At 43.0% G+C, this 24,708-nt stretch overlaps 1 protein-coding gene across 1 annotated transcript in view; it reads left to right on the forward strand.

Moving 5' to 3' along the window:
• LOC121603868 (protein kinase C-binding protein NELL1-like) overlaps window positions 1-24,708 on the forward strand; it is a 233,413-nt gene that overhangs the window by 141,758 nt on the left and 66,947 nt on the right. The window contains exon 13 of the mRNA XM_041933140.1: window positions 23,734-23,859. Within this exon, the coding sequence (XP_041789074.1) occupies window positions 23,734-23,859 (126 nt within the window). The remainder of the gene's footprint in view (window positions 1-23,733; window positions 23,860-24,708) is intronic.

The raw sequence follows: 24,708 nt of genomic DNA on the forward strand, positions 1-24,708 counted from the left end.
CTGCATTTATATTTAATCATTTACCTGATGCTCTTTCAAGTAGAAGCCTTAGCATCCATGCTAACACTGTGTTAGAACTGGAAACACAGGAGGCAAACAGGGAGACTTTAAAGTGATTTAGGTGTGCAAAGACCAGAGAGCACACACATTTCTACCATAATACAGCATGTTCCCCCACCTAAGAGCATAGTAACATCCATCATTAACAGTCTTAGTAAGTCAATTCCAGTAATATGCACAGAATAGGCAAACGAAAGGAGGGAAAACTACAGTTAGACGAGATGGTTGAAGGAGAGACGACGGCAACAGGGACTGCAAACTCTGGAGGAGAGAGAATCATTCTCACTCTGCACTGTTTTATTGTTTTCGTGCAGTTTTCTGACAGTTTTCCTTATTGTTGTTTCTCCCTCTCATTTTTGTGTCACTGGTGATCCCAACTCCGATCAATCATAAAATCTCAACCTGTTTTAAATTGATTGGAATGACAATGAGCAGTGACTTGGTGATTGGTATCCAATACCACATGATGTATGATTCATTCCATGACTGTCAGCACCAAGAGGCCCAGACTGTAACAGACATGCCCACTGTTTAAACTAAATGAAAAGTTAACTGACTTAGCATTTGCAGCTACGCTAGCAGTTCTGTGAGGCTGTGCTTTGAGCTGGATGCTAACATCAGCATGCTAACATGTTCACTTTGACAATGTTTGCCTGCTGATGTTTAGCTGGCAATGTGCTAATACATTACCATATGACTGTGTTACCGTTGGTTAACCTTTTAGCATGCTAAAGTTGCTAATGAGTACTAAACACAAAGTAGAGCTGATGTTGATGTGAATTTCAGTATTTGGTATTTGTAGAGAAGAACTAGAGGAAAAGTGAGGGCAGGATTCATACATGTTTATATACGTTTTCATATTTCAATAGACCAATAGAACGCAAAAAAAGTAGCCTCACCACATACTATCACGTTGTTTTTGATCATATCGATATCCTAAAATAACGTATAGATCTGTTATATGATTGAATGTAAACCAGCAGTCTGTTAACATAACAAAACAACAATAGATTCCTACACAGTTTGTTTGCTGACGCTAAAACTTGTGCAGTGCGAGTTCATTAATGCAACTGCTCATGTGCAAATGCAAACTGCAGGCGGTGAGCTCGCCGCTTTTCCCCCTATTCCTGTGACTCTCACAAACACAGAGAGAGACACACACACACACAGAGACACACACCAGTGCAGATAGAAAATGGGTTTTGCCAGTGACAATAAGAGATGAATGGAGAAGTGCTCAGAGTAAATGAGGTGATTTCCATGATGAAATAGAGCGATAAAAAGGCAGAGAAGAGATCGCTTTTCCTCTCCCCTTCGCTCTCTCCGCCTCTCCTCCGCTTTGTTGGCCGCCAATTCATCATGACATCACAGTGATGGAGAACACACACACACACACACGCACATGCACACTCAAACATACACATGCAGTAGATGAGGTGGAAGCAGACTGCTGAACTGAAATCATCCGGAGGAAAGCAGGTTGCATTTCTGTGCTCGGATCTGCCTCATGCTGCATCCCACCCGTGGGTGACCTTGAAGTGAAAAGGGTGATGTCATTCTGGAGCGTTGGGCAGCAACCCGGTGTGCCAGCCTGCATGGATAAGAGCCGGCTCTGATCTCCTGAGGATTGGAATAAACCGGCAAGGAATTATTTAGTGGACAAAGGCAGGAGCAAGGGCAAAGCCAGGAGTACTGATGCAAATTTACAGTACCTGTATGAAAGTCATTTTTGCCCTGCTAGGTGAGACGCAGAAGGAGTTATGTGTCAGTGGGTTGATCGGTCTGTCCAGCACTTTGGTTTAAGATATCTCAGTAACTACTGTCCAGATAAACATGAAGGTTGTAAATATTCATTGTCCAGGGCGGTGAATTTTATAGATACTGTTTCACAAAACTAGCGAGATATTGCAGAAGAATTTGCAGTTGATAATCATAGACCTCAGAACATACTGTACATCTCTGAGGTGATGTCTTGGCCTTTTCTCTTGAACATCAGACCTAAATTCCCACTTGTACACAAATATGAGCTTGTTTATGGGCCCCAGAGGATGAACCTGAGTGACTGCAGTGACCTCTCAGTCTTTCATGCGTTGCCACCCTCAGTCCAAAGTTTCCTCTTATACGTAATGTTTCAGAAAAACATCATCGAGTAGCTAATAAAAGCATTGCCGTAGAATTTGCTGTACTTACTTCAGTACTGAAATGATTAGTGAACTATTGCATTAATCTATCAGCAGACAAATTCAACAATTGATTCATCTTTTATCAAGCAAAAAGGCAGAACGATCACAGATTCTCAGCTTGTCAAATGTATCTATCTAATAATTTCGTAAATATATCCAGAAATATAGTGGTTGACTTGTGGATTTGCATATCATAGAGGACCGTTGGCCTTGTTAGCCTTGGCGAAGGTCTGCGCTCTGAGTGCCCTCCTAGTTGCAAAATGTAATTGGGCTGATTGCCATTAAAGCACATTCGAGCACATCCAGACTGTAATGCCAACCTGAGATCAAACTCTGCAGCTTCAATCTTCATATCAACAAAGTTCTCAGAATAGCAAAATCATCAGTACGTTGTTTGTTCCATCCAATACTTCTGCATTGCAGAACATTGCAACCTTTAAGGGCCCTTTGGTGGCCTTTAACATTTCCGCTTGGTTTGTTTGTTTGTTTGAGTCCTTTAGTCCTTCCTTACTATTGTTGTGATCCGCAGTCCACTGCATTCTCTTGTCAGTCAGTGCAACAGTTTGCCTCTGTTGCCCGGAAACCAGATTGGCACCCACATTGATGGACAAAAGGAGGATGATATATGGCCAGGCAGACCCATGTGGTTAAAATTAACCCACCACAACCACCCATATGTGCCGCAAATACCTAAAAAAAAAAGAGTGGCCCTCTCCTCTCCCATAACCCTCTTTGGAAAAACATTGTTTTCAACTGTTTCTTATTTCTGTCGGGGATTTTTTTTTCCCTGTTGTCTTTCAAACAATGCCAGTTTATGTCTGATTTTTAGGTAAACCGCTCCTGTATCCGCACTGATATTCCAATGGAAAAGCACCTTCAGTGTCATTTTTCTTTACCATCATAGCCCTTTCATTAGCATTAGCACTGTGGGAGCACTGTGTACACGATAGGCTAAATGTGTTCAGTGTATATTCGTGCTATAATAAGGTTTCATTAGTAAATGTGTCCTGGTAGCAATTGTTGCAACTGAAGGAGGTGGAAAGTGTGTGAAGAAATGAGTTGCTTGAGGGGCTGCAGAGACTTTAGTCATTTAAACTGCAAGCCTTTATTCTGACAAGAAACAGTGACTGTGATTAGGAGAGTTTGGCAGGTTTGTGGTGATGGATGTCAAGACGCCTTCCCAGTCTTTCTCTGATCAAGCACAACTTGGGGAAGAGGTACCTGCGCCATGTAGAAGTTTTTAATTTAGCAGTTTGTGTTTTAACTGCGGGTTATTTGCCCAAAGGAATCACTGATATGAATTTTTATCAGCGGAGTGCTGTGATTCCCTTCTTTCAAGCTGTGCTGCATGTTGACAAGCATAATGTTCAGCCTACAGAGTTATTCCTGTCCTTCAGGAATATGGCTGAAGACATTGGATCACACTCTGTGGAGAAATAATTGAAAGGAGAACATCTAGATTTGATTCTAAAATAATGAACCTAAAATTTATTTGCAAATTTGCGTGTAATATTGCAGTTTTGGCTGTGAGCAGACATGATTTCCCCACAAGCCAAAGATGTTAGCAGGTTAAGCACCATAAGCTCGTGAAAGAAACATGAGGGCTGAGCGGCATCGCTAATTTGACAGAGGTTATAGAGATTATGGCTAAAAAGATGGAAAGATGACGCTAGAAAAAATGCGAATGGACATAATGGGTGGAGAGAATGCAATGAGTTACAGAAGCTTGTGGTGCTTTGGATCGCCCAGACGTGACATGATGGTGCTTTAGTTAATCGCTGCTTCTTGGGGAGTGAAAACTACCAGAAAGGGTCAATTCTGCTCCTGCTGTGGCTCCTCGGGGTCCGTCTCTCCCTGCGTCCCCGTGTCTCCCCCTTCCCCCTGCTGTCCAGACAATGACAGAACATTCCTCCCTTAATATTGAAAGAGAGTTGTCACCTCCTATCATTAATCTCTGTCTGCCCCCCTGAGCTCCGTGCCCTTGTAGAAAGGTCTCACGTGCACTCTCTTGCGCACACGCAAGTCCGCTGGTTCATGCGCTTCCAGGTAAAGTCCTACAGCGTACAACTTGTGGAACATGAAAAAAAGATGAGCCAAATGGCTGACCTGGCGCTCGGCTGAGTGCGCCCTCCCCGTATCACCCTGCCCAGAGACAACCCCTCCCATTGGGGGGGCCAAGAGTTCACTGCAGGGGCTGAGGACAGAGGACAGAGGACAGAGGACAGAGGACAGGAAAGAACTGCAGCAGCTACCAGAACAGATCTTACAGCTGCATGTACAGGAACACTGTGTCGTTGTCTCCTGAACCCTGATTCTACTCTTATATTTACCTGCCTCATAGAGGTGGGAGCTTCACATTAACTTCCTTATTTACAAATGAATTGAAGTACCATAGAATTGCCATAACTTTTTGTCAAGTAGCATGTTAAAAAATCCAGACTACTAATCAGGACGGTTGAGTAAAGCAGTTTTCTCAAAACTGGTGTTATCTTGTAAAGTTGCAAAAGTTTTTCTTAAGCGTTTCTTTACCAGATGGAGTCAATGTCAAAGGATAATTTAGACCAATAGAATCTTCTTAGCTGATTAAAATGTTGTGCAGTATGAAGTGCAGAGAGGTTATGAAGAGTGTTATTGATCTCTTGACCAGAAGGACTCGTGCACAGAGGGAGAGAATATGGAGTTAATCATCTACTGCATTTGTTAGCAGTGAGTTTGTCCTTCGTTATCGGGCCTGGGTATTTACCGTGACAGGGCTCTGCTGTGAAAGTTTACACCGAAACCTTCAACTCAACCACAGCTAAAGTCAGCCGAAGGTTGGGCAGTTCGGGAAAGTGTCACACGCGTGTTAATGTCACCTCTCATGGTGAGGGAACGACCAGCACATTGTTTGTGTCGGCGGAATGTCATCTGCTTCTCAGAGTTTGTCCTCGTTTCACAAAATCTAGCGAGACAGTTTTCTCCCTGCCGGGGCAGAAGCAGCAGACCTGCTGTTCCACTCACACACGCAGTAAATGATAGCTGACTACATAAAGGATGTCACTGCCGATTGAGAGCAAATTTGTTTCCAGACACACATGCAGCTCGAGCTGTCTCCGTCCAGCCGTCGCTGGCATTTAATTGCACTTGATATTTAAGCGCTGGAGCAGATCACATTACAAGTGGCTCTTCCTCCTGTTTGTGCTGGCGGCCTATTCCATTATACACTCCTCATTTCCCTAGCTGTCCTTCAGACTGCGCTGAATGTCAGCTGCTCGGGGCATCGGGGTTCGGTATCAATTATAACGGCTGAGGCGGCTACAGTGAATCGGGAGCTGATAGCATCAGTGCATGCGGGCGAGGAAAGGAGGGCGAAGCGCAGGTAGACAGAGCTGTGACTGGTAGAAGGGCACAGGTAGATGAGCCAAGGCAGTCTGCAAGTCACCTCAGGATATATTGGAGATTTAGAGAGAAAAGTTAATGAGAAATTTAATGCAGAAAATGGCAGGGTTTGATGCTGTTATTCTGAAATTAGCTGCACAGCTGGCATTAATTACTAGCTGTCCCATACCAATTATTATTTTATTGAAAGGCCATATTGGTGCTTTGGCCCATTAGCTACCTGTAATGCCTAGCTGACATCGCTGCTGACTATTTTCTAAAACATTTGACTAAGGCTGAACAATATGCAAATAATTCATATTGCGATTATCCTGACAGATATTGCGAGGTGAGTAGGAGTGGTAATTTTTGCATTTCATTTTCACTGAAAAAATGTGTATGTATGTGTGGAGGATATGATTTGCAGGCTGGGGCATCTCTGTACCACCGCAGTGCTTAATTCATGTATGTTGTGACACCTTGATCAAAAAAAATCACAGCTCCTGCGATTGGGATGTTGCACTTGGCCTTGATTGTTCAGACCTACATCTGACATGTTGCTGCAAAAAAACATTGATTTCGCAAGCAGTGTTGGAATAATGTCTGTTTCTGGCATTTAAAAGGTTGCTATTCATCAGTCCGATTTGACGTGTTCGACCGTTCTTGAAGACACAAACTGACAATTTTCTGTCCTGGGTTTCACACGAGAGACTAGTTTGTACAAGGTTGTGTGCAGAATGAGGAGCAGCACAGAGCAGGTACCTACGCACAGCAGTGTGCTATGGACTACATCTTAATGTTGGTAATAACAATATCAGTTTTCTAGCCTGGTATCCTTGCCCTCTCTAATATATTCTGCCATGCTTGAGCTGTTCAGACAGCGTTTCATAACTCTGGGAGTTCAGAGATGCACAAAATGTATTTTGCAGTGAAATTGTAGTTTCCTTCTCCCATCAATGCCAGAATCTGTTGGGTGGCCACTGTGGAGGTCAGCGTGTTTCGGGTCACTTGTGCTTTTGATGTGAAAGTCCTGTCAGCTTGCATGCTGCAAAGTTTATGACTTTCTTACTATGATGGATCACCTATCTCTGCAAGTTGACTTTGATGCAATACTCTTTTTTTTTTACAATCAATATTTATTCTCTTTATCTACACGCAGCTATAGTAATGCTATATAATGCTAGCCATGTAATGCTTATTCGTGCACGAGTGAACACTGTAAGTGGGGGGACAGAGCTCTCCGCTGTATGATACTCATCTAGCTGTGGACGGTGAGGTTTTCGACCAAGAGGAGATATGATTCCCGTCTGCCTTCAGCAGACAGATCTGATGAAATAATCTCATGTAGAGCTGAAGCAGGAAGGAAAATCATATGGGTTCATTCACAATGTGCATCGAAATGTGGGAGCATTTGTTATGTTCTTTTATCTCTCTGTTTCCCTTGATTTCAGCTGCACTGGTTGTTTCATTGAAGTCTTTATTACTGTATTTCTCTGTATTTTATGGATTTCTTGTCCGTACTTTTTCATTTTTTAATTGAATTGTAAATCTTCTACCATAACTGTATTTTCATTACTCTCAAGCACTTTGAATTGCCTCAGCATATGAAATGCGCTATACAAATAAAGCTACCTTGCCTTGCCGAGGGCTGGGGTTACAAGGTTTGTCAAGCCAGTGTGGAGCTTTTCGTCTACAGGGTATTAGCTGCTCGGTAGTTGTGAGGCCAGCTACCCAGAGACGCCTCTGCTTGACACAGAGCTCCAAGCTGGTACTATCGTTAAGCAACAGGACTGCTGGTGCGCCAGGAATAGGTTTGGACAAAATGCTTTACAGCATCTCTGAAACCCTCTTCCAGAAATCCACAACCCTTGGGCACCCCCCAGACCATTTGGAATAATGTGTCCAGAGCATTGTGAGCATACAGGCTGCAGTTTGGTGCTGGTTTAGCTTTCATGTTCAGTTAAATCCAAGGAGCAAACTTTGTTCTATGTTTGAAATTAAACTGAATAATTTGATGGCTGTAGAGTTGCACATTCTGAAAAATGTGCTACCTGTTCAGATTGGAGCTTTTTGAGGAGACGTCTTTCAGCCAGACAGAACATAGACCTGTCAGACAGAGACCTGTCCTCTGGGCCCGGTGTCACAGCTGTGTGAAATGGGTGTGTGGAGGGAGGTATGTTCCATCGCTGTGTGCAATTGAAGATTAAAAAGAAAGAAGAGGCAGGTAAATTTAAATGTTTCTGGATGTTTTGGAGTGCTCGGAGGCCCACAGAGCCACGGATGTCACAGAGAGCATGCGGACCTCCACTACTTCATTGATGGAATGAAATTGGTTGCTTTCCCCTTTCGAAAATATTTATTATGAAATATGGGCAACTGTAGATACTAGCAAGAAATGATTTTGCAGAGCTTTTCAGCAAGGTGTAAAATGGTGATTACTTCTGTAATAATGGAGGCAAATTTCTTTTTTGTTTGTTTGACAGTATTGTTGGAGTAGATAAGGTCTTGTACAATTTTCTCAGTGGGACTGAACCCTTGGAGACCGGGCACAGTACAAATCACTATGACCAGAACTGAGGGAGACCAAATCCTCCCTCGTTTTTTTGTCATTGGAGAGTTGAGAGTTTGGGTTTTTCTTCACCCAAACAAAAGTAGATATTACAGAGTGGTCGAAGTGGTCTAGCTGCTCGTGAAGGTAACATCCGAGGGTGGAGATTCGTTGTGATGCTCAAGTGAAATTTACCTCTTTGTTAATCAGTTTCCACCTCTGTCATATGTGTCATGCAGTTGTTCCTTCATTCTTTACAAGTGAAGTAAAGATTCAGACTCCCAAATATTTGACGTGCTGAACCATCGGGATGTGAGATGTGGAAGTCAGCTGTCTCACAGATGCATTACAGGGCAGTGAATCACATTTACCCCAGTTAATGTTCTATCCTGAGATCTGAAAATGTTTAGGAGATGTGGTAGAGGCCGAGGGACATCCTGGACAAAAAGAACTGTCTCCCATAGAAAGAACACAATCTATGGCACATCGGTGTATTGCAGACTCTTATATGAAGGAGTCAGTCTACAATACACCCATGGCTGCACATGTTGGAGGAGGTGAAATAGATGTTTTACCCGTCACAGCTCTGATCTGAAAGAGACATAGGGAGCTATTTAAAATCTGAAGTCTTATGATACAATTGATTAGAATAATGTTGTAAGTAAATCCTCTAAGAGGGGCAGCATAATCTTCAGTCCATTTATTTAAGTGCTGCAAGAGATGGCATGACAAGATGCTCTTACTGTTTTCTGGATGAAGCAAGACAACTTTGTAGCAGAGACCCCAAGCTTGGTCCATGACGGTGTAGCTGGGACGTCTTCGCCTGGCAGCGTGCGGACTCGTCCTCGTCCATCGTTTGTCAGCCGTCTCTTTAATTTTGAGATTGCATGAAGTCAGGCAGAATTTATGGTTTCGCTTTTTTCAAATCTGTCAGTTTAAAGCAGTCTCATCAAAGGCTTTTCTGCAACAAAGAAAGAGGACTCGAGCAGAGGGAGTTCTACTCCGTCATGGACTTTAATACGATACTGAAATGAATGGAAATCAATGTCTGCTGGAAGATTCTACAATTCCCAAAAGTTGGGACACTGTGCAAAATGTAAATAGAACAGTTTTCTGAAGTGTTCCTGAGTCCATTTATTAATCTCTTTTATCCAATCATGTGTTCACAAAGTGGTGAACCTCGCTCCATCCTCGCTGTGAACGACTGAGCCTTTCATACCTAATCATGATGCTATCACCTGTAACCAATCAACCTGTTTACCTGTGGAATGATCCAAACAGGTGTTTTTGGAGCGTTCCACATCTTTCCCAGTCTTTTGTTGCTCCTGTCCCAACTTGTTTAAAACGTTTTGCTGCAAATTCAGAAAAAAACATATATTCACAAAAATCAACTAGGCTAATGAGGTCAAAGATTAAACATATTGTATTTATGCTTTTATTGTCAAAAAAAGCATTAGCAAGTTATTGCATTCTGATTTCTTTATGTTTTACAGCCCATCCGAGCTGTTTTGGAATCAGGGTTTTACTGTGAGTTATAAAAATGGAAGCAATGTAATTACATGCATACATTATTTGTCTAAAGCGTGCAACACCGTGCACAACTGCCAGTATCATCCATTAAGCAAATATTTGACAGCTTCCTGAACACCTGCCCATCCGTCATCAATCACATTCATTAAAGAGAATATTGTGAAGATTCTTTCACACTCTGAAGACTCTGAGGGGCACCGAAGTTAATCAGTGACAACATAACAAGGTGCATTAATGAGTAGAATGACTGCAGTAAGGAAATGGGAATACATTTGCATAATAATACAGAGGGATTTCAGAGTGGAAGTTAAATAGAGCGTTTGACTGAAAGAAACATGTCTAAAATCGAGGCTTAGAAGTCAAATTATATTGTAAAGTGACATTTTTGTGGAGTCCGTCAAATTTAATTTCTTTTTTCAGAGCTAGCTTGTCCTCTGGACGGGAGGTTGTAACTTTTTAAGCTGTCTTCGGGCAAACAAAGACAGCATGATGGATCATAGGGAGACTTTTAAAATACAGCGAATGTTAAAGTCAGTGATGGTTAAAAATAAAAAAGGAGATCCAGCTGTCTAGCTCTGGGTAAAAAGAAAGGTGAGCACATCAGTGAATTCAGCGTTTTACATGTAAGTGGATCTAAAGAGGCTACAGTTGAGTCTTACAGACAAAAGCAACAGATCCTCCAAACTAAACAACAGAATGGGTCTGTCTGTGCCTCCGGTAAGCTTTGATTAGGGTTTAAGTACAAACGCTAAAAAATGTTTGCCCTGCTGAATGCAGATTTCTCTGTACTTGCACACTGATGAATCCTTATATTGATAATCCCCCGTGATTTGTCCCTTGTGTGGCACTTTTGATGGATGCTCAATATTGTGACTTTGATATATAAACCTGCATATTGCAGCTGATTTCTATGAATGAAGCGCCAGCAGAATAAACTAAATAGTCTGGATCTGTGCTTTCAGTTTGTATTTTTGTGTCTCCCCCGCATTTATGGCAACCCTGCTTTCTAGAATTACTATAATATACCACTAATTTGATCCCATCTTAGTTACATACGGAAAAAGTCAACAATAACACAATATATGACGTGTTTACTTTTTGAATATTTAACCAAACCACAATCTTTACTTAACCTTTACCTGCGTGTTTTTGTTGGCTAAACCTAACCACATGTGGGTCCCCGGTCTCCACCAAGTCTTTGCATTTTGGAAACCTGCTACCCGCTCCAGCCACCTCCTTACAACTCGTGTGTGGTACAAGAACATAGCACTTCTGGGAAAAATGTTGCTGGTGAACATAATGCAGGCTGTAATTATGTTTTCTTCCAAAACACGTTCGGCAAAACCATATAAACATGATTTTAGGAGACAGGGCTGCAGTGTGAGGCCTGTATTCACTTTTCATGAAAAAAAAAAAAGATTCAAAAAGGACTTTTTACAAAATGAAACACATTTATTAAGGACCGACTCAAGAAAAGTTGTTTTTATTAGATAAAAATGTATTAAGGGACCTCTCATATCAATTTGCATCTTGATGCGAATCTTCTTAATATATTGTAGTTTGTTTGCCGTTGGCTACGGAATCCCATCAAGTTCAATTTTTCACAAGGAAAAGGAGTAAAATCTATAGAAAGTAAAATAAAGTGCTGTCGTCTGGTAATACTCTACACCAGACAGCATGTGAGATGTGACAGGGGGGAAAACTGGGGAATCACGATGCTTTAATCATGAAAAAGCACAGTGTGTCTCAAATAATGAGCAGTTATGATGGACTGAGCACTTTGATGTGACTGTCTGCATCTGTTAAGCAACATGTTGTTCATATACACGGGTCACCAGTGGATTCAGCTGCACCGTCTTCTCGGGACTGATTATAATGCATCCTTCGCTCTGTAGTTTTGGGAGAGGGCTGTCTTGCAGCTGGCAGAGCAGATGACAAGCGTGGATGTTGTCAGGAACAGATGTGGCGCCTCCTGCATGGCTCATGTTTTACCAAACTTAGTTGTCAATGTCCCGTCTCGAAAGAAAACCTGCGATGTAGAGGAACAGGAGTGAACGTGCGCTTGATGCAGTCAGCAGCTGCTCTCGTTTGTCGGACCGTCTGCATCGTCGTTACAGTTGTTACTTTGGAGTTTCCAGTTTCTACCTCCGCGTGAGTCCCCAGAGTTGAGTTTTTCAAACCCAACTCAGCATTTTGCCAAAGCTGAGAGATTGACGAACTCTGTGTGGGAGATGCGTTTGAGGATTGGATGAGGAGCAAAATCCCCCGAGGCAGCTCATTTTGGTTGGTCATCGCTTTTTAAAAAGGGATAGTTAGGGATTAGGATTAAGATCAGATTTCGGATTAAATTAGGACAAAGGTCGAAAAATACCTCTGGGTGTTGTGCATCCAGTTTATTTCCGCTATCTGCCACAGTGACCCTAAAAAAATCAAGATAATTCATTCACAACATTTTTTTTTCACAGTTTTTACACAATTTTGTCCAGAAATCCTAAACATTTTATATTGTATGTACGTATATACTTTTAGATTTCACGCTTACAGGGGCAGTCATCACTAATCGACATAAGTGCAAATGTACATGAAGTGAAAAGACATCAGCGAGCCACGTTTGACAGGTTACCTGCCGTGCAGCCATTGTTTCAGCAGCTTTTATATGGATGGATGGATGGCTCTAACCATGCAACATATCTAATAGACTTTTGCTTTTCAATCAAACTGAGCCCAGTTTTAAATCTAAATGTCTTTTGACCTACAAGTGACCAAGTCATTGTTCACCAGGAAGTGTTAGATTGTACAAGACGTGTGCACATACTGGTAAATCCAGTGAAACACACTGAGGCTAAAATAAACCAATCAATACATAAGAAGACACCAACATTCGCTAAAGAGACACAGTCATGTGTCAGGGACACAATGGAACATAAGCGATTTAACAGTAAGTGTTCATGCGCTCCAATAATCTAACTGTAATGCTATGAAAATGTCTGTACAGTGTGAAGTATTCCAGTTTTTTTAAATGCTTTACCAAAATATTATGCAAACAGGTTTTTACATTTTTACATCGCTTGTTGACTCATTTGAAGTGGCCTGGCAGCCATTAGAGATCCACTTTAAGGTTGATGCTGGTTAAGGATTTAGGCTTTGAGTCAGAGTTGAGATTGTGGCACTAAGAAGTTTCCCCCTGGTCATGTGACCAGAGGACATGTATGTGCGTGTTAGTTCACGTGTCGGAACACGAGAGCCGCTCAGCTGCCCTTCGTCTGGAGGATTCGACCTTTCCTCCTCCTCCTCTGTCCTCCAGCTGCTCTCTGCTGTCAGGTGGAACCAGAGGGGCTGGCCTTAATTATGGCGAAGAGGTTGACTGTGACACTGACGCAGGACGTAGCGATGGCGTCTCCAGGCCAGGGCCGAGCAGGGCACGCCATGCTCCCTCATGCAGCATCCTGAGACAATGAGAGCTATTGCAGACCATCTGCTGCCCCTGCCCTCCCGACAGTCCCGGGCACGAGGACAAATAAGTCTGTGTTTGTGTGTGTGTGTGTGTGTGTGTGTGTGTGTGTGTGTCTGTCTGTGTGTGTGTGTGGTGCGCTGCTTCCTCCAGCCTTCTTCTCAGCCACTCAACTGTCACTTGGCTGTTCCTCCCGCTGGGCCACATGCTGACACATCTACCTTTCAGGAAAATGGGGCACGGCAGCAGCGGGGCATGTAAAAACATTTACAAACTCAATTAAAAATGTAGGAGTCTGTGAAAAATCCTAAGGAAAAAAAGGCCCTGAAGTCTTAATTAACAAAATGTATTTTTAGTTCCACAGGATGGGATTGTTGACCTGAAGTAAGCAGCAAGTGGATGATATCAATAAATTAGAATTAATATGCTAAGTTTTTTCATAACAATTCCTGCTCACATAAATATGCAAAGCAGTATCTTAGAATAAAGACATGCTGGTACATGAAATAATGTAATGTAATAATATAGAGTATAATGTAAACATGTCATCATGATGCGATTGTTGCATGTTTAATCCGTCAGTGATCAGATTTGATTGATCTTGATGAATTTCCTCTACAAATAATAAAGTGACATATGAAAAGTAGAAGCCATTTATGATCAAATCTTACATTTTGTCCCAAACTTGATTCGATAAGGTAAATTTTGATGCTACCAAAGAACAAAACTTTCAAACGTTGTGTTTTTATTATGAGACTCTGTGTGAGCGGCTTTGCTGGTGCCTCATGGACCTGAGCTAAAAATCTCTCAGGCTGTCATACTATCAAAGAAACTAAAAAAAAGCCTCCCAACAGCAGGGACAGAAACATGACAAAGCAGATAGTTAGTCCTTTGTATTTCAATTCAAACACCTTTAACATTAAACCTGTAGATTTATTTGTTTTTTGGCCACTTGGGGTAACGCAACAAGCTGTAGACACAAATGTGACACATTATTTAGCAACAGTGGAGTTCATGTGGAGTTGTGTTTTTGGCCATTTGACAAATTCAAGTCCAATATTCACACTCTTTATAGATGCACCAACCCCTGAGAACAATATGTGGCCTCTGTTGCCGCTGGAAACAGGTTGATGACAGCAAAGGCAACTGCAAAAACGATTCATCCATAGCGGTGAGGGGAACTGCAGAGTCAGGGTTCGACACTACGAGAGAGACCCCTCTGGCATTTCAGGCGTCTTCTGATTACGGTGGCCGATAAGGACAAACATACTGCAAAGCATTTCGATTAGGAGAAACTGGCTGCATCTTCCGAAACGATAGCAATTCAAAAACACATCCAGAAATCCAAAACAAGTACAGCACTCTCAGCACGTCACTACAGTTCCTAAACTAATAATCAATGACGTTAACTTTTCATCTGAAAAAGCTGAATCCTCCTTTTCCACCTGGCTCACACCTCTGACACAAACCCAAAGTGACTCGTGAGCGAGCGTCGTCTCCTAACACCCGCCACCAGCTCCAAATTAAAACTGAGCCCGAAATTAAAAAGAATGCCAGGATAAAACGTGATGTGACATCCGCGCGCACTCACAAACACAAGCGTTTTGTCAGCATCGGCTCCAGGTAGCAGCCTCCGGATGGGAACAACAATAAAGCTAATTAAGCGGTCCGACACAGTGTTGCCATTATATCCCAATATCAGTCCTCCTGTCAACCGATTACTGTCTGTCAGCGATGAAGTAAAAGCAAGTGCAGTGTTGTGTCTTTGATGTCTCACGGGTTCTGTCTGTATCCTCATCGCTTCACTTTCTGTTTCTGAATCTTTTTCCGCCTCAGTTTTTGTTCTCCGTCTCTGTTCGTCCTTATTTTCACTCAGTTTTCTCTCGTATTTGTGTTTCCACCTCTGTTTCTGTCCCTGTCTGAATGTGTCAGTCTGTCTCTGTGTCTCCCTCTGTCTGTGTGACAGCAGGGTGAAAGATGTTACTTTACCATAGTAACCAAAAGCAGGGTTGAAGCAGTCCTGCACCTCCACGTCTACCCTCCTTGCTCTCCTCTCCTCAGCTACAAGGTGAATGGTGACTGATGGGATATCAATTACAACATGCGGGCTGTTAGCCGCGAGGCATCGCCGTTACCTAGCAACTGTTCACTAATGGTTGAATCTGGCCAATAATCTGAAACAAGTTCTCATCTGGACTTGCATAAGTAATATGTAGATGACCTTCCTGACAAATTTAGATGTGTGCGTGCGTGTGCATGGGCATGTGTGTGTGTGTGTGTGTGTGGGTGTGTGGGTGTGTGGGTGGCTGGGTGTGTTGCAGCAACTTTACACAATGAGAGCTAAATTCAACCATCTGCTGCTGCTACCCTACTCAGTCCTGGGCACAGGGATAATCAAGGGTGTGTGTGTGTGTGTGTGTGTGTGTGTGTGTGTGTGTGTGTGTGTGTGTGTGTGTGTGTGTGTGTGTGTGTGTGTGTGCGTGTGTGCGTGCGTGTATTGGACTTGTACAGCTCATAGAATAGTAATGCATGCTTGCTATGCCTGGGGAAAAAACAAAACAGCAGATCTGGTGAAAACACAGGCCGACCGATGTAAACAAACACACAAACTGCACACAAACTGCACACAGAGACTCCGGACGGATGTGGCCAGGTCAGAAAGTGTTGTCTGTGTGTCGGATGAAAGTTTTCCTGGAGGTTCTGTTTTCACTTTTTCAGAGAGCAACTGTGAACTTTTACTCTCACCAGGTTGGTTTATGGTTCTAATTGATTTAGGATGTGAATAATCAGTGGAGACAAGTTAAAACAGTTAGCTGATCCTCATCTTAATGTAAAGGCTCAAGCCTGGAATGTTTTTGAGCTGTCGGGCCTGAACCACAGCCAGATCTGGGTCAGGGTTTGGAGGGCTCATGGAAACAGCCTCTTCTGTATCCCAGCAGAGGAACATTGATTTCTTTGAGCTACTCAAACATGTTGTGGTTTTTTTATCATAAGTGTTGGTCCAAAACGCTACTTGTGTTCTGAAAACAAAGAAAGAAGTGCTAACAAGTTATGCTCAGCTGTCCTGAGGTCCATTTCACAAAGCAGGTTTACTGAAAACTCCGAGTATGTTAACCCTGAAAGGAGGGAAACTCTGAGTTTTCCGTTTCACATAGGAAGGTAAGTCAAACCAGAGAAAGAGGGGTAACTCAAGCCTGTTTCACAGACAGAGGTAAGTTAAACTCTGAGTCAGTTACCGCAGTAACTGACTCTATCAACCTAACCTGGTCGGGACCAGGTTTTACTCAAGGAACCTCGAGTTTCTCTGTGTCTCCGCCCTCTTTCAACCACACACCGTATTTCACTTCCTCATTCATTCATTGAGTCGGCAGACGAGTTTTGGCATAGTTCTGCCGTCTGTTATTAAAAAAATCATTAAAAATATCAGTCAGTGGAAGTCCATTAGGCACAGTAGGTGGTGACTTTTTTCGTTAACATGGCATGTTAACGTCTTTTGATCATGATCCCATGGATGAAGCGATACTGCGCAGAGAATTAAATATTCCTCGGGAGATAGGTATCAGACCACGATGTTCTTGCTTTTCCAGACAGTTATCGGTTTTAGGCCACCACCCGTTCTTCGTGCATCTGCCTTCTTTCTGTTAGTTGAGTAAAAGTCTGTGTTAGTTTAAATATAGGCTTAATTATTTAACATAACATGATATAGATGAGAACACTTTTTTCATTTTTAAATTTTATTTCATTCGTTAACAAAAAACAAAACATTATATGAACACAATATAACCAATTTTACAATGAAAGGGAGCCACTTAATATTTACTTTACATTGTAAAACATGATCAAAATGAGGTAGCTACCTCCATGAGATCATGCAGAGGTCTTACCTGTTTGAACCATGTTTTTATATTTCAATTTAAGCTGCTGCCAAGTGCGCTTCTCCCCCGCGGGATTGCACCTAAATTAAATAAATTAATAGGCAACCATTCAAGCAGTTTTGCCCTGTAATATTATTGTGATTTCAAAGGACTACATTTATACTCACGCATTGACCCGAGCAGCAATGTTCTACCATGCCGTCTCCCTCTCCTTCGCAGCTGCAGCGGTGTTGGACTTCCGTCTAAAAACATATATATATATATATAACATATTCGCTGTATGAGCGCATTAAAATGTCTAATTTCCAGTGGCGTGAAGTACGCAGCCTTCCGCTTCCCCTTTGCCATGGTGACTCCTCAAATCGGGGTTCCATTGATGCTGTCTTTTTAAAGTTGCGGTGCACGCGCTTAACTCGAGGTGAACCTACTCTGAGTTAATCAAACTAACTCAAATCTGCTGTTGTGGAATCGAAAACTCAGAGTTTCCTATCTCAGAGTAGATCAACTCAGAGTTCAGGGTTACACTCAGAGTTTGTTGAACCTGCTTTGTGAAACGGACCCCTGCTGGAAGCTTTTGTCGCTGTTTTCCTCTGTCAGCATCTGTGTTTACCTCCCAGCTTCTCAGCCCATCTTCATACATAACAGCATCTGCAGCTCTCCCTGATTATCAGCCTGCCAGTGGAACAACTTTCTGTGGGTGTGTGTGTTTGTGTCTGTGTGTGTGCCTACAGCCATGTACCGGCTGGGGGACCACCCATATGTGCATCCCAGCCTGTGCCTCTGATTAGTTTGCATGTGTGTAAGCGCCTCCGTGTCTGCGTGTTTGCATGTTTGCTAACACGCTCCAGGAAAACTGAGCTCATAGGTGCAGGTTTAACAGGCGTTTTAGGAAAATATCTTCATGTTTATTGATCTCTTGCTTTTACCTCAAAATTGACTCACCTGTCCAAATATAAAGGTGAATGCATACTGATTCACACAATGAAAAGCCCCTTTTGAAGCCGCCACACACTGTCTGGATTTACTGCTACACTGCACCAATCACCTCTGTGTTGATAGTTACACAGACTGGGTGTTTTCAGAGAAAAGGTGGGAGAAATCAGAAGTCTAAATCAAATTTTGAAGAACAGCTGGACACACACACACAGATGCATCTACCTGTTTAAAGATATCCTCTAACAACGTCTACCTGAGCTTTGTCATTCACTGCAACAGAAAGTGCATTGGAGTGAATTCATGAGATTTTTGGGCCGAGGTGCCAGTCAGTGTAAAGTCTGAAAAGATATTCAGAATCTAAGATCTCGGATGAGTCAAACTGAACAAAATATTACCAGACATGACAACATTATTCAGTGCGGCCAGTCGACATAACAATTTTCAATTTCTACAGTGGACGCCGCCTTGTGTTATTGATGGATTATTCGAAAAAGCAGTGGGAAAAGAAGTCAGTGTTTGTCAAAGCGAGGGTGAGTTTGTACAATCAATCAGTTAAAAAGTCTGTTATTCCCCTTAACCCCAAACACCCGAGCACAGTCAGCCCGCTGCCACTGCTGTAGGTCACCATGATTTACCCTTTGAGAGGCAGGACAGTCGCTGACAGGTCTGCCGTAGCCTGAATGTTGGAGGTAGGTGGTTGCCACAGTTTTACACCACTAGAAAAGCAGCTGATCTGAAAGGAGATGACCTGGTGCTTGATGCATAGTCTGAAACCATATGCTTTCACAGCACATACAATACACTTTTACTATCACTGTATGTAAGCATGAAATGCAGAGAACAGGTGGAAATCTATTGTTACATCATTTCTTTTGTGGTGGAGGGAGTTAAGCTTCATGCTGTATGTTGTCTGGATGAGATGTGTTTGGCTGCTGTGCAGACTCATTCTCCACGCTGACAATATGTCATTATTAAACACGGGAGAACGCGCCAGTGGATTGCATCTTTCTCCCGTGATATACATCTCTCTGCTTTGACGACGCAGGTTCAGTTTGCTTTCAGGATTTCACTTGCAACAATAAGACCTCAGCTGAGCGATAATGCGTTCAGCTGTGAGGAGAGGCACACTCCGCACCGCCTCCTTCTGCCTGATATATGGATTTATTTCAGTTAGTGGGCACCCAGGTGTACTTTTCTAAGCTTTGCAGCAAATATACCTGTGTGAACATCCAGCACACACACACACACTCAAAGCACCTGTCATCTGGGTAAACTGCTCTGCTCCGTCTGACAGAAGGACTCTGTCACAGTTTCAGGCTTCAGAGTGTCTGTCTGAAAGTCTGTCAGTGTGCAGCTCAGTGAATGGCAGCTCCTTGTTGGAGCTGCAGAGTGACAGGTAGATTAAACCACCTCGCTCACCCCGTTTCTTCCTCCTGATGGAGAACCACACCATCGTTCCGTTCTCCTGCCCACGAGCTGTTCTCTGACGGACAATGCAAACAGCATGTTCATGAGCAGGCTCTAATCTGCTCAACCAGAGCACTTCCTGCTCTGTATGCGTCTTCCAGAAGGACAAGGATGGCGATAAGAGCTGCTGCTCTCTAAAGGCTCTCTAATTAAATGCATCAGTAGTTCTTTTTCTCCTCGGGCTCCGAAAGGAGCCACGCAGCCTCAGAGAGAGGTATAGTCCTGCGCTGCATGTTGATTGTTGTTTTTTTGTGTTTGATTTGTTTGCAGCACGGAAAGATAAGAGAGTTTAGTCATTGAGTTCAGCCATCTGAGGCCTCTGTGTGCCCTCACCGCGGTGATGAAACCCCCGTCATGAAAATCGTTTGGCTCTCTCCTTGGCTCAGTCCATATTAAAGGATAAATACCACAGTTCTTTTCAAGTTTGCACCAGCGGTCTAAGTTCCTGTTGCTGCAGGAATAATGGAGCATAGTGTGAGATATGCAGGCTCACTTTCCTCCCTCACAAGTCAAAGCTGTTGAAAGCAACGCTGTGCATGGGACCCAATTATCATGGTGTGTAATTGCTGGCTGAGATTAACTTTCTCCTTCAGAGGAGGCCGTTTTCGTGACGTTCATTTGAATACAGTATAAAAACATCATCCACACGGGGATAAAAGTCCATCACAGGAATGAGAGGAAACTTTTCCTGTTATCCTCATGTCACTGCGCTGAGTCAGTTTTCACATCAGGACCGCATTGGGTTACACTCTGCTGCTTGTCAATCACCAGACACGCACCAGAAGAAAGAAATGTTACCAGAAAAAAGAAACGTTTGCCAAAAAACTGAGGTTTCCAAACCAGCAGCCACTGAAGTGACCCGTTTTCACCACTTTGTGAAACAAATCATTGTATAAAGACGACATCGGGCTCGGGAGCACTTTGTAAAAATGTTGTCGGTTTGTAGATGTTTGTCCGTTATAAACCAGTAACTGCCTGACATAGTGAGAAAACACTTCAATCAAAACCTGTCCATCATTAAGTTAAGTCAAATTGTTGCTCTGCTGTAATTTCATACGTTTTGATTTCAGTGGAAAGAGTCACTGTGCAGTGATTGAGACTTGCATACAGACGTAACGATTTGTGTAAAAATGCACATTGTTGGATTTTTTTCTCCCTCGCTCGCACTGATTCAGTTATTTATTGTGTTCCAGTGAAGTCAAATGAAAAAAAAGCTGATTAGCTGTTAATACAAAGTGCATTAGAGAAAATAAATGAAATATTCTATCCTGATTGCAGCACAGCCTCTGAGTGTGTGTGTGTGCACATGTGTGTGTATGTGTGTGTGCAGACGCCTGTAAGCTGAAAGCGTTGCTCTGTGCAGGCCTCAATTATCGTGGTGTGTAATTGCTGGATGAGATTAAGTTTGTGTGCGTGAAAATATAGTCAGGGAGAGAGAGAGAGAGAGAGAGAGAGAGAGGTCAGAAAAGAGGAGAATGCTGATTGCTGTGAGTGTGAAGGAGACATCTGCTGAGACAGAGATTCATATCAGGAGCGAAGATGACATTTGGATGGAAGCAGCTCCAGTCCTTTTCAAAAGAAGAAATCCATTATCAGAGTCACGTTTCTCTTAACTGGTGCACGTTGCTAATTTGTGCTCTTAGATCGATGTCAGCTGAAGTTCACGGATGTTGCAGTCAGTTGGGGTGGAGCAGCAGGAGGTGCTCTACATATTAATATTGTTAACATTCATCACATTTGTCCTCTTACAGACAGTACGGCCGTGATGCTGCATTGCATGTTGTTTCAGCACTGCTGGGCAGCTCCGGTTGCTTTCCATTAGCTGCACATGCAGGCGTATCACTGCGTAACCTGATCATGAACAGCTCATCTGAATGAGTCACTTTTTGTGTCATTTTCGGATGGAGATGTGTTGATTGACTACATATTACAACATTATGTTATCTTCAATCTTCTAAAGAACCCCTGCTGACAGATAAAAAAATGCTCTGCATGAAAAAATAAATTGTGTCTGATGTGTTTTTCCTCCAAAAAAAGTTCAGTTTTCAAATAATTTGCCAGAGTGTATTATAAGAAAAAGTTTAAAATGTGGAATTAGCTACAGGATTACTTCATTTTTTGCGCCCAACCACCTCTTTAGTGTTATTTGGGAGGAGGAGTTTCTGTACAAATGTTTCTGCTTTACAAAACTCCATGCTGATTGACAGACACTGAAAACCTGGAAAGAATCTTAATTAGCAATTCTGAGGTTTTTGATTGGAAACCTTTAAAAAATATATATATGTATGACCCTGCACACATAAACAAACACACACACACAAACACGCACTCTGCGTCTTCACCACGCTGCAAAGTTTCATCTGGTGAATACGTCCGACATCCAGAATCTGTTTCCATCTCTCTCTCATTCTGAGGCTGCAGCTTCATCCAGTCGGCTTCAAACAGACCAGAAAATGAACTGCGTAAAGAGACTGATCAGCTGCACTGGCTGAGGACCACATCTGTGGACACACACACACACACAAAATCGGGGTTGATTAAAGTGAAGAAAATAAAGGAGTTTTAGTCAGCGGGAGACAATATTGATGCTGGATATAAAGCTGTTTCCATTAACCTCTGTACAGTAAGGGGTGATGCAGATACTGCTGTGCACACACACAGACACACACACACAGACACACACACACACACACACACACACACACACACACACACACACACACACACACACACACCATATCCAGTCTCTTTCTGCCTCACAGCTAACACTCAACACCAGACTCTCTCTCTCTCTCTCTCTCTCTCTCTCTCTCTCTCTCTGGCGCAAACACACATGCACACGCAGGCGCACACAAACACACACACACACACTGCATGCATGCTCATGCACACACAGTCCTATCCTGCCTTATTTTTAGCTGTTCCCCTCTCCAGCCCTGACCTACATCACAGCATGAATAAAGCAGCAGAGAGATGAAGAAAGTGAGCTCAGAGGGGGGAGGGAGGAGGAGGAGGTCTGCCATGGAGGGGGAGGAGGATGGAGGGAGGGAGAGACAGAGAGAGACACACCGGCAAATCCAGAAAAATGAATTCCCCCCTGTGTGAAATGACAGTTCCAGTTCTGTCAGCAGACCTCACCTGCTACGACACTCCCAGAGGAGGCTGCAGAGGGCGAACACATGCACTCACACACACACACACAACCAGGACCTTGGAACAGCAGAGATCAGAAAGCCTCATCATGTGTCAGGTTTGACAGTAGATGCTTTTCCCACTTTAAATGAAAGCTGACAAAAGCGGCGAGCTCTCCAGTTTGAATTATTAAGGCCGCGTGTCGGCGGCATCACTGACCGGCCATCACCAGGCTTGAAGAATGCTTTGGTGTCTTTCACCAACGGAGGGTAATCAAATGAGCAGCTTTCAGGGTGGAGTAGTGCTTCAGGACAAGATGACAATTGGATTCAGGCACTGTTTCGCAGCCTCAAAGTCCTCAAATAAGTTCAGTGTTTTTGATGTAGCAGATCAATGCTTTTTACGCTGAAGGCCGGCAAGGCTTTGTACGCCTGAATACACGATCGCTCCCTCTTTGATTGTGCAATTCAACGCTCCTACTGTACGCTCTCCGAGGATGAAATTTGCAGAGAAAAAACCTCTGGGTGTTGCATGTAAATCAATTACATCCTTCATACAAATTCATTCTGTTGTAAGGGGAAAGTGTGAGCCGAAGACCTCAAAGCTGGAATGTATTTATCCAAGGAGAGGATATGGAAATACCCTCCTCACTCTCTCCTTCCCTTAAGGGTAGCGTACAAGACTCCCTTAAGTGGTGGAAAGGCCTGTTAGCCTCAGGAAACTGGTTCGCTGCTGCTCACATCCACATAAATCCTACGTACACACACACACACACACACACACACAAATTTAGGCCCCTCTGCATATCACCTCCCTTGTGTGTTTCTGATCCCATTTCATCAGCAGTCAACCAGCTCAGCTACTGCCTCTCTGAGCTCTGTGTTTTAATGCTCATACATTGTCTTTCAAGCTACATTAGGAGGAGAGAGATTCTTCGTATGAATCTACATCTACTGATCCCTTTGTTTCCTCTCACTCTCTGACTTCGCTCTCCTCTCCTTTTCGCTTGTCCTCCTCCTCATTAGTAACTGTAAGCAACAAGGTGAATTGAGATTAATGCAACGGTGCTGATGCAGTTCAATGAGCTTCATCCACTTAATTCATCGGCTGCCCGAGGTATCACTCTGCAGGTGTCTCTGCGAGAACTTGCTTGCCGAGTTATCAATCCGCTGCATCTGCTCTGTTTGTCTGCAGATATTGACGAGTGTATGACCCAGATGCATTACTGCCAGTCCAACACGGTGTGCGTCAACCTGCCCGGCAGCCATCGCTGTGACTGTCTGCCAGGCTTCATCAGAGTGGACGAGTACTCCTGCACCGGTATGAATGCATGCATGCAAACACATCACTGACTCACTATTATTACATGTAGCGCATGTATATAAGTACATCACCATGCATCCAGTTTGATATATGTGGTGCTTCTGTGGCTTGTTTGACAGTTTTATGGTAGCTGGTATGTTTACAGGTTGCCTTCCCACTTGCTATTCACTCACATGTTGTTCTGGAAGCGATTTCGGCCACATTAGCGGGATGAGTCAGAATGAGACATCTTCATAAATATCAGATGGGTTGGCAGAGAAATTTAGTACAGATATTTATGTTCACCACGGCATGAGTCCAAATCACTTCTGCATTTCACTGACAGATCAACATTTATGGAGGGTGAAATGTTTCAACTATCAGGTGGATTTCAGTTGAATTTGTTGCCGACGTTCATGTTCCCCAGAGGATCGGCACCATCATCATTTCTAAATTTCAATCCATCCAGTGCTTTGTTTTTTGACCAAATACCCACAGAACAGCAGCCTCAGCTGTGCTTATGGTTATTGCTAATTAGGAAGGTGGTGAATTGGCTGGATCACTGCACTCGCAGAGCTAACGGTGCCGAGGGCTGCCCAAATTCACAATTCATCAAGCCCACATGCTTGGAAATTACCCACAATCCTTAGCAATATAGCTGTGTTGATTTAAATAAAAAATATTAATATTACTGTGGCTCTAGACTCTTAAATCATGGTGCAAAAAGGGAATGAAACTATGTTTTATTCCCATTAAAACAGAGTTATCAAAGTTATGGCAATACTCAAGTAAAGTATCTCATAATTTTACATAAATCATCTTATAATATTACTTTCCACCTTTTCATATGAGGAAAGTTGGATCAGA

This window comes from Chelmon rostratus, chromosome 1 (genome assembly GCF_017976325.1).
Source record: "Chelmon rostratus isolate fCheRos1 chromosome 1, fCheRos1.pri, whole genome shotgun sequence".
Classification (NCBI taxonomy): Eukaryota; Metazoa; Chordata; class Actinopteri; order Chaetodontiformes; family Chaetodontidae; genus Chelmon; species Chelmon rostratus.